The sequence below is a fragment of the Chenopodium quinoa genome, unplaced genomic scaffold (assembly GCF_001683475.1).
Source record: "Chenopodium quinoa cultivar QQ74 unplaced genomic scaffold, ASM168347v1, whole genome shotgun sequence".
NCBI classification, from domain to species: Eukaryota; Viridiplantae; Streptophyta; class Magnoliopsida; order Caryophyllales; family Amaranthaceae; genus Chenopodium; species Chenopodium quinoa.
The window spans coordinates 2,892,720-2,909,059 of NW_018743331.1; the positions used below are offsets into that span (position 1 = coordinate 2,892,720).

A 16,340-nucleotide genomic window follows, 5' to 3' on the forward strand; every position below is an offset into this window, starting at 1 on the left:
CCGTTTGCCTCAAACATAAAAAAATAAAAAAAAAATAAAAATATGCTAAGTACCTAACTTAGCCGTTTAAAGAAGCATGGCCAACATGAGTAAACCGCCTGTTCTACCCATGAACAGGCATCCGGCAACGCCCTTCCGGGTGAATTTGTCGAAGAGAGCATCTCCCTTCCGGGTGGTACATTGTTCTAAGCGTCACAACGTCGGACGGTCTTAACCAGCTAGGTTAATCGCATGACCGCCCGAATGACCTTTTGCAAACAAGATGACCTGTCATTATCCCCAAGGTAATACAGGCGGCAAAATCAAATCTTGTTGGGCATGCGGCTATTGCCAAAAAGCAACTTAGCCAGCTTATGCGCCCACTAACCAACCTCCAACAGATCCTGACTGGTCTGTTACCCCATGATACCCCAGACGGGAAAATTACACATTCACGTTGTAGCCTTTCTTGCCTCAAGGCAGCTAAGGCGGTGAAAAATTCTATCTAACTCCCAATCAAAAGTTAGTCAATCTCATATGGCTGTTACCCCAAGGTAGCCCAGCTGGTAAAAAACATGTATAGTCAGCCGGTGTAGGCCGGCTCAGACTCCATATGCCTGTTACCCTAATACGCTCAGTGCGAGTCAGGCGGCAATCAGAAATTCAGATTATTGAATCTGGGAATGGGAATGTATGGGCGACTGCTTGCTTAGTGTTTGCACTAAACAATCACCCACCCAGGGGCATGCATAATAAACCCATTCGGCATTGTAAAAAAAAAAAAAAAAAAAAAAAAAAAAAAAAGCATACAAACAGCGAAAAGCAAAGAATAGAGCAAGGTTTACAAAAAATAACCGACTCAGTCGGCATAAAATTATATTACAGAACTTGTTCAGTGTTAGCCGGACCCCCATCCGGTTAAAAGAGGATACATCAAATACACGGCACGCAGGCCGGAAAATAAGAAGACAGAAAGCTTAAGGTTGAGGCGGAGCCTGGTCCTGATCCTGGCTATGCGAGGCGGTCCCCGGGACAGGAGGGGCAATCTCCTCTTGGTTCTCCTCCCCTTCCGAGCCATTTTCCGCCTGCATGGCCGCAATCTGCTTTTGGACCCATTCCTCATAAGGCTCCGGAGCCGGCTGGTTCGTCTCTTGCGCATCAATGACAAGATCTGCATATTTATAGGCGAGTTCCCAAACGGTGTATTCCGCGTCCGGATGGACCAGGGACCAAGCCTTCTGCATTCGAGCGATGCAGTCTTGCTCATTCTCTTCGATGAGCCGACTCTGTTCAGCCTCCAGCGTAGATTTAAAATTGTCGGTGGCTTTGGCTGCCACCTCCTTCAGACGGACGCTCTCAGCAAGGAGATTTGTGTTCTCCTTCCTGGCCACCTCCAGGAGCTTGGAAGAGTCGTTCACCTTCTTCAGCTCTGCCTCGGCATTATCCTTTTCCGCCTTGAGGTTGTGGATTTTGGTGCCGGCTTCATCGAGCGCCTTCTGGAGCCGTTTGATGTTGTCCGCCTGTTGCATGATTATGCCTTTAGTTTTTAATTCATGCATAATCATGGAATACTCGGCAACGTTATGGGTGTCAGACGCGTCCCGTTTAGCCCGCCTTACCTCGTCACACTTGCGGGCATAAGCTTTTTTGAGCCCTTCCACGCGTAGCATTGACTGCAAAAACCCAGACGGTATCAGAGGCAACCAGGCGGCATAATAACTTTAAAAACAAACAATGACTATGTACCTCAGACAGGCCAGCCAAGACCTGGTCGGCGTTGAAGGAGTGGATCCCTGGGATCGCCTCCTTCTCCTCCTTTGGGACGACCTTCAGCATGGCCCGAGCGTACCTTTGTACATCCGGCCAGCGAGGGGAGTGATCTGCACCAGAAACAGACGGTGAGAAGGTAACATACTTCCCTCCTATTGATTGCCGGCTGCCAGAAGAGTCTTCTGGCTGGAGCTGGGAGTGCGACTTGACCCGCACAGGCTTGCCAAGCAAATAAGGGTTGAAGGGGTCAAGAGTACCTTGGGTGGTAGGTTGAGGGCCGTGACTGTCCTCAGCCGGGACTGAAGCTCCGGATGCCTTTGAAGGCACCGTCTCCTTTAGTGGAGCATCCGGTTGCCTTTTAGACAGGTCCAGCCCCACGCCGAGGTTTTTGAGGGATTTACCCCCAATAGTTAGACGGCTTGGGACCGTCAAAGAAGAGGTCTTCCTCGCCTTGTTCTGCACAGGCGGCTCCTCTCCAGGCCTTGGCCTGATTATTTTTGAAACTGAATGGGGCACCTTGCTCCCATCCTAAAAGCAAACATAGCAGTCAGGCGGCATTGAAACCAAACGGAAATGTATGCAGGAAGAGTGAAAATAAAGATACCTTCTTTGCCGCCTGAGCAGCAAGTTTTTTCTCCGCATTTGCCTTGCGGATTTCGGCGGCTGACTTTGCGGGAGTCTTGTCAGCTGGCAACATTGCTAATCCACGCACTGCACAAAAAGTACCCATCCGGTTAGCAGTAAATAAAATAAGGAACAAATGATAAGATAGGGGCAGTCTCTAATGTGACCTACATTTGTCAAACTGAGTGCTAAGCTTACAGACGGACAATAACGCCTCGTCTCGAAGAAATTCGTGCTTAGGTACCCAATTTCTGGGTACGCTTATTAAGTCTCCATTGGAGAGGGGGACGGTGGTCTGTTCGAAAAATTTGGACTCTATTATTCGCTCATAGTCCACATCCGGAATACGGGGCTTCTTGCATTTATGCCCCAGGAGGTCAGGCTTCCGGTTGTATACCCTATACTCCCGGTTCTCCGCCTTAGTAGGGGCGGATACCAAGTAAAACCTGTTTTTCCAATCAGACCACTTAGACGGCTTGTCTAAAGTCATCAGGTACTTGGGATAGGTTGTTAGGGTGTACCAGGCTCTCCAACCGCCTGGGCTTCTGCTCAAGTAATGCATATGGGCGAAAGCCTCCCAGCCGGGGTTTATATCCTGCATCTCGCAGGCGGCGATGTAGCCCACTATGTTAACCCATGAGTTAGGAGTTAACTGCCAAATACCCAGGCCATATCCTCGAAGGATGGCCTTTATTGTGTTATGAAGGGGGAAGCGGAGACCAGCAAGGAATGCCGCCTCATAACAGCCAAAATACCCGTCTGCATTGGGTTGCTCGTCTTCCCAAACAATAGTGCCCATCTCAGGCGGCACAATTATTTTCCAGTCAACCCCAAGCGGGCGAATCCTCACAAAGTCCTCCAAGTTACTGGCCATACTAGCCCTATCTTTGGCTGAGACGGTGATGAGGTACGGGTCGCCTTTATTACTCCAGCCAGGCCTTTCCTCCGCCTCACTATCAGCATCCGGTGTCAAGAGGCTGCTACTGCTGCCGCTTTGCTCTCTACCGGATGGGGAGGCGGTATCGTCGTCGCTGGCACCCTCTTGGTGTACCAGTCCAATTTGTGAAGGCGAGGGGGTTTCTTCCTCGTTTTCCATTTCTCTAGAAGGCGAGGCGGCCCCTTCCTCGCTTTCTATCTCTTCCAAAATCCCGTCGCTAGGAGTGCTTGGGGTGCCAGGCGGGGAATCCCTTGTCCCCTCCGTCTGACTAGGGTCAGGCGGCAGCTCGCCTGATTCTGCCTCTCTGTACTCCGGATCGAAGGCAGTCTTTTTAGTACGAGCCATTGCGTCCTGCACAGAGACAGAGACGGTCGGTTTCGGAGAAGAACAAGGAGACTCCCCGTACCTAGAGTCGGCACCCCCAGTCCTAGACTCAGCCGTAACAGGAGACCGGCTGGCCTCTAAATTATGGTGTGCCGTGTGTGTAATGGGTGAGGTCATTATTTAAAGGTATTTACAATCAAAGGTTCAAAAATGAACTCCGAAAAAAGAGCAGGAACCAAGACGTTACCTTGAGATCGAATAGAAGTTGAGAGACGGTTGTTGATCTAAGATACCCCAAACGGTATCACTTTGAGCAAACTGCAAATTGGCAAAAGAAGGGAAATTAATCACCAATGTTGCACAAAGATACCCCAGGCGGTAAAAGCCGGATGGAGGAGAATGACGAGCAAATGATCTGGGATTTTTATCAGATCAGGCAAAGACCCCCCCAGCCGGCAAAAACCGGCTGAGTTTCGCAAAAAGCTCAACTAAAAAGCCAATACAGTCGGCTGAAGGGCCGGCTGTACACTCGTTAAAGTGAAGACTGTTTTGGTGCCCCCCAAGCGGCAAAGACCGAATAGGGGCCACAACAGTTTAGAAGGGGATTGCCTGCTCACCCCCCAGACGGTGTGAGACTGGCTGGGTAGGCAGCAAGGCAGCCCAAAAGAGATTGCTTGAAGATACCCCAGACGGTTTTTACCGGCTGAGGGTCTATTGAATGCAATTCCAATGAGATTGCTTGAAGATACCCCAGACGGTTTTCACCGGCTGAGGGTCTATTGAAGGCAACTCACCAATGAGATTGCTTGGAAGATACCCTAGACGGTTTTCACCGGCTGAGGGTCTATTGAAGGCAACTCACCAATGAGATTGCTTGAAGATACCCCAGACGGTTTTTACCGGCTGAGGGTCTTTTGAATGCACATCCAATGAGATTGCTTGAAGATACCCCAGACGGTTTTCACCGGCTGAGGGTCTATTGAAGGCAACTCACCAATGAGATTGCTTGAAGATACCCCAGACGGTTTACACCGGCTGAGGGTCTATTGAATGCAACTCACTGAGATTGCCCGTTTTATGCCCCAGACAGTTTGAACCAACTGAGGGTCTATTGAGTGCACCTTCAATGTGCCAGAAGATATCTCAGACGGACTACACCGGCTGAGATTCTCAATAGACGCAATTTATACAAAATTGCCTAAAAAGCTCCAGACGGCAAATGCCGGTTGCAGCATAATCAAACATTCAGTCTGAATGGGTCAGAAGGATACCTTAGTGAGACGGAATGCGAGACTCAAGAGGTATCCAGAAGAGTGGCTGTTTGCGCAACTAAGCAGGCGGGGTCCAGAGCTCTCGCTTTTTCTCTCAAGAAATTTCTCTCAAAAATGACAAAGTGAGAAATGAAGGGAGGGGGATGCTTATTTATAGGGGTTCCCAGAAGGCGAACCGTCACCCTCCCCTTCAGTTTGAAATTTGAAAAGAGAGGGAAGGAGGCGAATCGCCCCCTTCCTGCTTGGATGGCGCGTGTCACAGGTGCCACGTGGCATAGCCACGTCAGCACCCGTGAGGGGCAAATGTTTAGGGTAAAAGTTACCCTGGACACGTGGCCCTATGGGGATCTGACACGTGTCATCCCCCCCATTGCACCATGGGCATCCAACCAATGGATGCCACGTGGCATCGTACCCCCAATGGGGGAGCAGACCCATCTGCTATAAATAAAGGAATCTACCTCATTTATTGACATTCAGAAATACACCCACAAGACCCGAGCAATATTAATTGCGGAATCTCCCGGAACCCGAGAGAACCAATTTACCTTCTGCACGTTATTTCACCCGAAGTTATTCTAAATTGACTGTCGGAGGCGAAACTCCACCCAACCGGAGTTTCGTGGTTTTGCAGGTACAGAAGTCAGGCGTACATTCCCGGTGCTGTAACTCTCCCGTGGGACACCTCAAAAACCCCCGAAACAACAGTTATGGTATTTTTATTAAAAGTTATGGTATTTTTATTAAAAGTTATGGTATTTTTATTTAAAGTTATGGATAATACAAATTAAAGTTAAGGATACTATTATAATAGCTATAGTAATTCTACTTAAAGTTATAGTTTTTTTTAGCAAAATTCATCATTACTTATATAGTAAAAAAAAGATCAATGAATATAGTATCAAATACAATAGTCTTAAATAGTCTAATGTCAATGAATATAGTTCAAAATTAAAGAACAATGTGTCTAAGATCAATCAAAATAGTCTCAAATTAGGGGTTATAGCTCCAAACTCAAGTGGTGGTACTGCTGTCTTCGTTCTTTTCTTCTCTAGTGGTCCTCGTGGCCTTTTGTTCCTTCCTTTTGTTGTTGTATGTTCAGGATCTAATATAAGAGGTGCCTCTGCTTCGATAGCTTGGTTGGTCTCTGCTTCAGTAGCTTGATTGGTCTCTGTTTCAATAGCTTGATTGGTCTCTGTTTCAGTAGCTTGGTTAGTCTCTGCTTCAGTAGTGTTGTTGATGGTTGTTAGTAGTTCTTCAACAAGAAAAAGGCTAGCAGCATAACTGTCCTCGATAAGGGTTCTTGCCTCTTCATTCAATTGACTTTTCAATATTAAATTATAGAATTTTCTAGCCATGGTTTGACGCCAAGGTGCGTATTGATTTTGTTCAGGTTCTTCATTGTCTTGTCCTTCCCAAATTGATGATTTTGCAAACTTTGTCCATCTCTTCTTTATATACTGATCTGGTATTCTCATCACTGAATGTAAGTGTAATATTCTGATGTAGTGGTAGCATAACCATCCAGAAGCTTCAAAGTTCTTGCAAGTGCATTTAACTTGGTTGCTGTCATATTCAAAAGTGACTTTTTGTTCCGACCAAGGTTCACTTTCAATTGCCACTAAATAGAACAAGGTACTACCATTTTGCCAAAGCAATTTTGTGGTAGTTGCAATGGAATACCCAAATTCTTCTTCAAAATCTGTGAATAAAGACAAAGTGTAGATTTCTGATGCGTGTTTCAGCAGACCAGATAATGGTATTGCTGATGATGCAGTTGATTTACTACACGAGAACTCATCATGTTTTTCCGTGCTTCTCCAACGCTGTATACAAGCTTTGAAAATGGTATAGAATTCAGTCAAGCTTGTTGATCTATTTTCTCTAAACCCAATTGCATGATTGGTACTTTCACTTCGTTGGGAAGAGAGGATACCAGCTGAGAAGAAGTCTTTGCTTAGAGCTGGACACCATTTTCTTTTAGATCATAAATTCTTTGGAACCAACTATCTTCTTGTAAATTATACTTCTCAATCATTGAGTTCCATTCAGTTTCAAACTCAACTTCAGTTACACATTGTTTCAAACAGTAGGAGAATGTTCTCTTAAAATCCTTGTCTCGTTTCAACGATCCAAATCTTGTAATAGCATTTTGTTCCAATTGCCATATACATAATCTATGTCTGACCTCTGGAAAGACCTGAATTATAATCAGATATATTTTTAGAAAACAAAAAGGTAACTACACAATAGAAACAGGGTAACTTTAACATATTTGTGTATAACTTTAAAACTTACCTTCTGTATTGCAGAGCACATTGCTTGATCTTGGTCTGTGAAGATTGAGATTGGGCATTTCCCTCCCATTGACTTTTTGAAAGTATCAAGGAGCCATACTAATGATTCTATTTTCTCATCTCCAATAAAAGCACAACCAAATATGCAATTTTTCCAGTGGTTATTTATTCCAACAATAGGTGCACATATCAAATCGTATCTATTTGTCCTATATGTAGTGTCAAACACTACAACATCTCCATAAATACTATAATCTTCTCTCATCATTGAGTCTCTCCAAAATAGTGCTCTTAACTTGCCTTCTTTGTTCAATCTAAATCTAAAGAAAAATTCAGGATCATTAGCAAGTTCCTGGTACATTATTTCAGAGACTGCTTGTGCATCACCACCTTCAATATCTTTCATTTTCAATCTTGTCCAATAATTCAGATGGTCTTTCTTTGTGTGTCCCAAGTTTTCTTTACCTCCAGCTTCATTACACATAGCTCGATATGAGTCCATAGCTGAAAGTCGTGACTTTTGCAAGTTTTCTATTACTTGTCCCTTTTCTTCTGTCATCTCTCTTTCCGATCGATGAAGATAGTGTCATTGTTTTCTTGTGAATTCATGATTATGTACCAAAACATGTTGTACTACTTCAAATAATCCATCCTCATTCATCTTAACTCTTATACAAGCTCTACAATCTGTTCTTGTGATAGGAACTTGCCTAGGTTTTCTTTTCTTTTTGTTTTCTGCATTCTCCACAATTGCTTCTATTTTTTTCTTTTTTCTTTCCCCAGTGTTTGTTTTACCTTGTGCAGAACAAACATAGTATTTCTCCACAATAACTTTTCCAGTTTTATCCCTAGTCCTACCTGTATGTTTCCTTACTAAAAATCCTACAATTGATGCATGTTTTTTGTAAATCTCATGCATTTCTTCTAAGGTTTTTGTTCTGATCCCTAATAGTGTTCTTCCAACATCAATATTGGTTTCAATTACTGCAATGTAAACAGTATGGTAGATTTAGGATTTATGAAAAAAGTATAACTATAATTCAGTAATACAATAAACACTTAAAGTTACACTTTTATTTCTTAAAGTTATACTTTTATTTCTTAAAGTTATTCTTTTATTTCTTAAAGTTACACTTCTATTCCTTAAAGTTACACTTCTATTTCTTAAAGTTATACTTTTATTTCTTAAAGTTACACTTCTATTTCTTAAAGTTACACTTCTATTTCTTAAAGTTATACTTCTATTTCTTAAAGTTATACTTCTATTTCATAAAGTAATACCTCTATTTCTTAAAGTTATACCTCTATTTCTTAAAGTTATACTTCTATTTCTTAAAGTTATACTTCTATTTCTTAAAGTAATACCTCTATTTCTTAAAGTTACACTTCTATTTCTTAAAGGTATACTTCTATTTCTGAAAGTTAAACTATACATTAAACGAGTATGCAATTTCAATTTTACTTGTACATTTCAATATTAATCAGAAACTTCAATTTAAACAATTCCACAACTGTTCAAAAGCTTAATGTTACCTTCAGCAGTTGAATTTTCATCCTCTGATATTTGCACTTCATCAGCTGAGATTTGTTCTTCATCGAGAATAACTCTACTCTCATATGAATCTGCATTGAACGCAATTTATTCAACCACCAGTTTACCTATTTTTGGTAAATTTATATAAATTCATAATATAAAAAACTACGTACCTGAATTGAGGTTTTGTTGCATCAATGCATTGTCATTGATTTCGCAATTTAGGTCAATATTGTTGCCACATTGCTTGCAATTTAGGTTTTGTTGCAAAAATTCGTCGCTTAAGTCAACATCGATTGCACAATCAACATCAATTGCACAATCAACGTTTGAAATTGGAGCTTGAATTTGTTTTTGAGATTGTAATAATTTGTGATTTACAGAATTCATGGCTGTTTTGCAGAGAATTGCAGCGAAATTGTGAGATGAAGTTTGAAGAAGAAGGTTGAAGAAGAAGTTTGCAGCGAAATTGCATGCGCAGCTTTTTATATTAAGTATGGCACGTGCGAGACCGGTTTTACAATAACATTATTGTAAGCCGGTTGTACGCAAGAAGCTTTGTTGAAGATATGTACAAAAATTTTAGTTGATTGTATACAGATTGAATATGATTACCAAAATGAGAAGAAAATAATATAGATTATAAATTGAGATTATTAATTTGATATACACTTTTGTAGGTCTTATTATTTTATTTTTTTTGTGCTCCACCCGTTTCACCCTTTGGGCTAATCCGGATTAGGGGATCAGTTCAAGGTGGTTAGGTTCCAATCCCCTCCCGATTGTTGTTGCGAGGGGATCGAACACGGGTTCTCCCTACCAAATGCAGCCCCAATCACCAGTGCACCAATAACAAATTGGTAAGTCTTATTATTGTAATATACATTGTATGTATAAGTAAATCAATTGTAATTATTTAAAATTATTTTGTTTAATAGATTTTCCTTAATAACATAGGAGACATTGCATTTAAAAAAAAAAAAAAAAATATATATATATAGTATCCGGTGACCTAATTATAAAGTATGTACTCGTATAATGTTAGTCAATGGTTTTCTGATTAGGTAATATATATATATATGGTAAATATTTTTTTTTTTTTAAAGTTGGAGGAAAAAATAGCAACAGAAATCGACAAGTGTCATTCCTAATGTCTGTTTTAGTATTAAGTTATTATTATGTTATTGATAATACATTAGATTTATAGTTTAATAAAACAAATTATATAATAAATGGTCGTGTATAAATCATATCATTGGTCTAAGAAAATATAATACAGTATGTTTTTGTTATCGGGAAAAATTAGTGATAGTTGCGAATTTTGGTTTATTTAGACTTGTAGTTTGATTAGAACTCGGACTCCTGATCCAACTAAAACTCGAATTCCGAATTTTATCTTCTATATCTCTGTTAATTATTATGTGCAATAAAGGATAATTTTATATCTCACATAATATAATTAACAGAAGTAGTATTTATTTTATTAATTACATCTTGAGAATATCAAGATATAATCAACTGGAAAAGAAAAAAAATCTGTTTGAAAGAATATCACTATATATAATTGCAGAGCTGCCTACAATTGATTGCTTTGAGAAAACGTTGTTTCCCATCACAGGTTATACTTTCTCCTCTCTTTGCTCTTTTCTTTAACGCCTATGTCCTTTTCTTTGATCTTTTTAATTACTACCACTCTGTCCGGATATAGTTGTCGTGTTATTAGTTTAGATTACACTATCAACAACTCAACGTACACCTTACACTTTGCGTTTCAATTCTTGTTACTATGAAAACTTTGGGTTCGTGTTTTTGTTTGATTTTTATGATGATTAAATGTGCTAGTTTCTACATTAACAATTGCAAATCATATGCTTATTATCCAACAAATTGCACACATATAAGTTAAGATTAATTAGAGTATTATTAGGAATCATGACACCGCTAGAGTTGGCGTTTTTACTTAACAAATAAGGTATAGTACTTATATTTTAATAATGTAAATTTTATTGGAGCACTTGAGCAAAAGGGCGAGACCAAGGATGGTGCTGGAGAATAATAACTAGGATTGTTTATGTTGTTCGTAGAGTAGTTTTTTTTGGTTGTTGTCGATTTTTGTTGTTTTATAAGTTGTAGGTTTTTTTTTTTTTTTCGTAATATTAATGTTCATAATTCTTGCATATTACATTGTTACCAGTTTCTAATTAAGTGCTAACTTTCTGGATATTGCAGCTTATTTGAGTTGCACAAAGTTTGGGAGTGTTGTTAATCTCCATTATTAAAAGCGCCATCATGTTGAACTCGATAATAAATTGCGGGTGTATGTCGTTTTTTGAAATTATATACGAGACAATCAATGATATGTGCCGTGAAATTGATGACATAATGATCCAGGTTATTACTCCTCACATACGTTTCCGTTTCCAAAACTCTGTAAACTTCTCTGAAGCTTTAACTAAAATTAACCCTTAGAGATATGAAATTTAAAGGGAAAAAACGTTTTTTCACATAAAAATTTGATCTTTTCTAATACTTAATCTCCTAAATATAGCCTAATTTATTGTTTTTTTTTTGCTTTCTTTCTTTATTTTTCTCTTTTCATTAAAAAATATGTCAATAATATTGCCTTTAGAAGGTGATATTTCATACTCCTTCCGTTTCATAATATTAGTCCATATACTATTTTGGACGTTTTAAAAAGATCTATCCATATTGAATACCATTCATTTTTAATTTTTTAGGAATTAATTGTTTGTGGATTGATGACATACTCTAAGTAAAGAAATTTCTACATTGAATTATGCAATTATGATTTATACTTTTCCAAAAAAAAAAAAATCAAAAAACTTTAGATAAGGTAAACTAATTATGAATTATTTTGTACTTTAATGTTAGATTCCAAATATTCTTCTTTTCTTATTTTATGTGATTGATTTCATATGAAACTAACATTATGAAAAGGAGGGAGTATTACTTTTCTGTGTCTACGTTTCCCATAATTTTAAATTTTCCGTTTTCCCGATTCTCCGTTTTCTCATTTCCGTTTCCGTTTCCGTTTCCATGCAACCTAAGTTAGGATGTCAGGATTATCCGTTTCACTGCAAAGATCGCGGTTCTTTCAGGCCTTCAATTTACTGATCAATTTTTAATTTTATTCGTCTGTAAATGCAGAATGCTCGTGGTAACGTCAGAGACCAAGTGCAGACAACAGCCGAGAATGACAAGAAGTTAGCTGTTGCAATGAAACAATTACCTCTCTTTGATGATGATATTCAAGAGGACAATCTCTCGACTTCATTTAGAAGAGCATATGGCCGCGAATTATATGGAAGTAATTTTGAGGTACTTCCAATTGAAACCTTCTTTTAAAAAAGAAAAACAGTTAAATACTTTGTTTAATTGGTATAAAGTCGTCAAGGTTGCTGATGGTGCTTTCGTGCAGAAGATAGAAATTGTAATTAGTCTTAGTGACTACACTATGAGAGTAATCTCATGTCCAATAATTGAGTCATATTTTTTTTTTATTATTGTTTTTTAGACCTCTGTGGATCTGTCTCTGCGCGTATGCATTTTTGCTGATGTACTCTTATATAGTTATGGATGGGGGATGCCCCAGTTTCTCATAGTGATTTGTTTCTCACATGACACTTTTGTAAGTAAATCAACAACTTTATTCAATTGTGAAACCTACAATAATGAAAAAGTTGTTGATTTCTTCACGAAAATGTCCCCATGAGAAACAAATTTCGTTTCTCAATATGAGAAACAGGGAATTTCCCTGATGGATTAGCGACCAGAAGTCTGTTTCGATAATGGTGTTTCATAATTTATATATGAGCTACAAATTCTTATGTCCATGCACCTTAACTAGGAGCTAGGCTTGTTTTAGCTAGACTAAGTGCATTTTGCTGCGAGTTAAGATTGTATTGTAATTTTTCTCAGGCTTTGAATCAGAATCAGTATTTGTTTCCTAAGTGGACTCTCATTTTCTTCATTTTCTGTTATAAAATGTTACAGATTCCAATTAGGAAGACACCGGAAGAAAGTAAAGAGGTCCAAAAACCATATCGCGACTGTGATAGAGATTTCAGTCACCTCAGTAAAAGTGCCCAGGACATCCTGAAGAATTTTGAAGCGGAGTATGTTGAAGACATAGATTGGGAGATTGTCAGTTTAGATGGTGAACAAAAATTTTGACTTGTATCTTATAAACTTGGGTAAAGGGCATTTGACTTAGTGGATCAAAGATTTAGAGAACTATTAGGCAGAAATTTCGATGACTAGATAACTATTTTAGTAGAGCTAGATAATTTTCATTTAATCTAAATATATACTAGTACTTCTTATTCCTATCCAACGCAATTACTAAGAACAATTTATTGAATTCTAACCATCTCGAAAAATAGACCTCCTGATTCATTGCTCTTAATGTCTCAATGCAATGTTTCATGTTGAAACTTTAGTTTTTTTTTTTTTTTTTTTTTTGGTGCAATTGAAACTTTTGTTTTTATAGAATATAGTATATGTTTTTTCACTACGTAATTAGAAATTAAGAATCAAAATTTGGTCCTAACAAAGAGATTAGTTATAAAACTCTTGTAACAAATGTGCATACAAAATCTCATTCCATGTATCAGGAACTCCTGGTAAACACCAATGAATGCAATCTGCAAAGTTTTTCGGGTCAGCCTTTTGTTCCTTGGTTAGGAGTTTGCCTTTCCTTTCTGTATATATTGTAGTATGTGCATCTTTTCTGAAGTCTGATAACTGTGTTATATTCAGAAATGTTACTTCTGTCTTTAGACCTTGTATTGTTTCTTGCACTACTTTCATGATTTCACGATTCGTACCCATCCCCCAGTATGGTCCATGGATGGGTTCCTTTTCGTTGAAGCAGTTCCCGTCACTTCCTGGGTTCCATTCTGAGCTCCTGTTAAAAGCAAAGATTAACATTAATTAACAAGCAAGGTAATCCGGCTGCAATGTAGGCTCTAAGAGGGATTACAAGTACATGTTCGAACTTTGAATACTGAACGGTCATTGCCCTGTTTCATTCAGGTGTTAGACAAGTTCCAGACTCTTAGACCAGGATAGGCTGACCTGGTTGAAACTGCCCGGTTGGAACCAACAGGACTCGGACCCAAATTTAACCTGGTTTTGGGTAACCTGAATTTGACCTCATTCGGAATTTATCTAATGTGCATAGACCAAACTCTATGTTTTATCACTAGAATATTTCCTTGAACAGATTAACCTGAATCATATCCAATCCGAAACTACCTACTTACGACCTCTCAGACTTTGATGCTACTTACAAATAGAAGAAAATCTTACCACAAATGTGTAGGAGACAAACTCATGAAGAAGACCTTCTGTGTCTGAGGATTGATGCTAGAGTCCAACCAATTTGCCCAGGTTTGCAATGCCATTTTGTAAGCTGTAGTAACATTATATTCTTGTATATCATTGAGATTTCCATACCTACAACATATTTTTCCATCAAATTCAGCCATCCAGAGGAAAGAAAATCGCGGAAATATAAATCAGCTAACATTCAGCATCTATAGTATAAGTGAAGCACATCATTGATTGTATATGTAATTACCATTAAGACTTACGTTGCGTTTATAATAGGCTTGTACATCCACCAAACATAGCTTTCAAATACCAAAATGTCTACTCCTTCCCAGTTTTTGCTGTGATCAGCAATTCGATCAAGCTTAACCAGCCTCTTAAGCACTGAATGATTTGTAGAATGGTCCGAATTCGACTCAATTATAAACGGAGCCCAGTAGAACTCAACTGTTGCATTATATTCCTGCATGTGTAAACCATGCCTCTCAAAATTCCATATAATTAATCTTCTTTAATCTCTATGATATGGAAGTTGTAATAAGTTATTGTTATTACCTGAGCATAGAAGATCTTCTTAGAAGGAACCTTGTGAAGTGATTTCTTTCCATCAGGTATTGCAGACTGTAACATGCAAACCATCGAGTCGAATTGACCTCTTTGGATCGAGTCTCCTACGAACATCAAGCGTTTATTCTTTAGTATACGCAATAGTTTTACTGCATTAAACCTGTACACGTCATATATTTTAGTGTTATTAGCTAATAAACAACAGTATGTACGATAGGTCTTGTATACAACAGGTGTATTCAACATAATCTTGCAACTTTCTCGACAAAAAATTAAGATGCTCCATCCATATTGTTACAAAAATGTTTACATTTATTGATCTCACACTCTTAAGTCTAATCTTCAAAATAAATTCACATCAAATTTTTGTTACCATACACTAAAAAATGTTACCTTGGCAAATTGCATTCATTAGGCTGCCATCTCCAATTCTGGTAAGATTTATCAGGTCTTCCATTTCTTTGACAAGTAACTTGTTTAACCAAAAAAGGGCAACTCTCTTCACTATACAACGGGCGAGACACGTTATCCCAAACCCATTTCCCGTCGAAAACGTTACAATCTTCTATATCTTCATAGCTATTATCATCATCATCAAATGCATTGATAATGTACCTATGAAATCCGCCCCCTCGTAACCAAAGTTGCCATTGGCCAAAAATACTTTCTCGGTTACTCTTTAGGTTGTCAAACACTAGCCTCGCGGTCCCTAGCACAAGTACACAGGCCAACGCGATAGGTAAGATGGAATGGTACTTAGCGCGATTGGGAGATTGTTGTGAGGTCATTTTGGGTTTCGGCTAAATCTTGGAAGGTTAAGAGAAGGAAGGAAGAAAGATTTGTACGAGTTTGGTACGTCTTTTGAACATGGTTTTTGCAATGTTTAGCTTTAACTTAAGATTCAAGCATTTTTAGAAGTAACCCGTTACCCATGCAACTACCGGTTGGTAAAGTATCTGAATTTAGGTGTCTTTTGTTAAAATGATTATAAATTTTATTCTCCGTGATTGTAATTACTTATACGTAGACTTACGTATTGCAAGAGTATGAGCTAGTCGATCATTGTTTATAAGGATTTTTTTTATTTAGGGTTTTACTATATAGTAATCCTGTTAATTTCACACTGTAATCCCAATATATATTTTGTTTCCATACGGTAACCTTGCCGTTATCCCGCGTTAAAAAATTACGTTAGTGGGACACACTCTCCATTTATTAATATTTTTTTTTTATCGATTTGCGCGTTAAAAAAACCTTCCGTTAAAGGTTTTGGGGGCTATTTTAGCCCTTTAGGGTCCAAATTGAGCTCACATTTGGCAAAAAAAACAATTTAAATGTCTCGTTTTGTATATTAAAAAATATCTCGATTTACGTGTTCATGCTTTAATACGCAAAACGAGACATTTACGTTACTTTTTTGTGAAATCTGAGGTGGATTTAATGATTTTATAACACATGTAGTTGGTATATAGAATTCTACAAAGTGTTACATTATGATTAAGTAAAGATGTTAATGGTTAATACTCCGTATTATACAAGGTGTTGGAATAAAGAAAGTAAAAGACATGTTTCTTGGTTGGATAATTGATTTTCTAAAGCTTGATCAGTTTACTCCACGGGTAGGTTGTGTCGTATCATGTTTGTCCACTGATAGGTTGTGAAGTAGACTTTTTCATGCCTAGATT

The 16,340-nt window shown here is 38.5% G+C and overlaps 2 protein-coding genes across 2 annotated transcripts; both read right to left on the reverse strand.

Moving 5' to 3' along the window:
- Nucleotides 1-5,882: 5,882 nt before the first annotated feature.
- On the reverse strand, nucleotides 5,883-7,704 carry LOC110737534 (protein FAR-RED IMPAIRED RESPONSE 1-like). Its single transcript, XM_021917879.1, has 3 exons — nucleotides 7,204-7,704; nucleotides 6,913-7,105; nucleotides 5,883-6,868 (listed from the first exon to the last, which is right to left on the reverse strand). The coding sequence occupies exons 1-3, from the start codon at nucleotides 7,702-7,704 to the stop codon at nucleotides 5,883-5,885; spliced, it is 1,680 nt and encodes a 559-aa protein (XP_021773571.1).
- A 5,591-nt stretch (nucleotides 7,705-13,295) lies between these two features.
- On the reverse strand, nucleotides 13,296-15,736 carry LOC110737757 (protein trichome birefringence-like 31). The gene is made up of 5 exons (XM_021918102.1): nucleotides 15,049-15,736; nucleotides 14,644-14,815; nucleotides 14,352-14,551; nucleotides 14,068-14,214; nucleotides 13,296-13,663 (listed from the first exon to the last, which is right to left on the reverse strand). The coding sequence occupies exons 1-5, from the start codon at nucleotides 15,441-15,443 to the stop codon at nucleotides 13,315-13,317; spliced, it is 1,263 nt and encodes a 420-aa protein (XP_021773794.1). The 5' UTR covers nucleotides 15,444-15,736; the 3' UTR covers nucleotides 13,296-13,314.
- Nucleotides 15,737-16,340: the final 604 nt, after the last annotated feature.

What these genes read in the sequence shown, in the direction of transcription:
- LOC110737757 (XM_021918102.1), bottom strand. Translation starts at nt 15,443, where the DNA reads ATGACCTCACAACAATCTCCCAATCGCGCTAAGTACCATTCCATCTTA. An exon ending in AAGCCTATTATAAACGCAAC is followed by an intron (nt 14,215 to 14,351) that starts GTAAGTCTTAAT and finishes AATATGTTGTAG; the next exon opens with GTATGGAAATCTCAATGATA. An exon ending in TTGTCTCCTACACATTTGTG is followed by an intron (nt 13,664 to 14,067) that starts GTAAGATTTTCT and finishes TGCTTTTAACAG; the next exon opens with GAGCTCAGAATGGAACCCAG.
- LOC110737534 (XM_021917879.1), bottom strand. Translation starts at nt 7,704, where the DNA reads ATGGACTCATATCGAGCTATGTGTAATGAAGCTGGAGGTAAAGAAAAC. An exon ending in TGTGCTCTGCAATACAGAAG is followed by an intron (nt 7,106 to 7,203) that starts GTAAGTTTTAAA and finishes ATTATAATTCAG; the next exon opens with GTCTTTCCAGAGGTCAGACA. An exon ending in GTATAATTTACAAGAAGATA is followed by an intron (nt 6,869 to 6,912) that starts GTTGGTTCCAAA and finishes AATGGTGTCCAG; the next exon opens with CTCTAAGCAAAGACTTCTTC.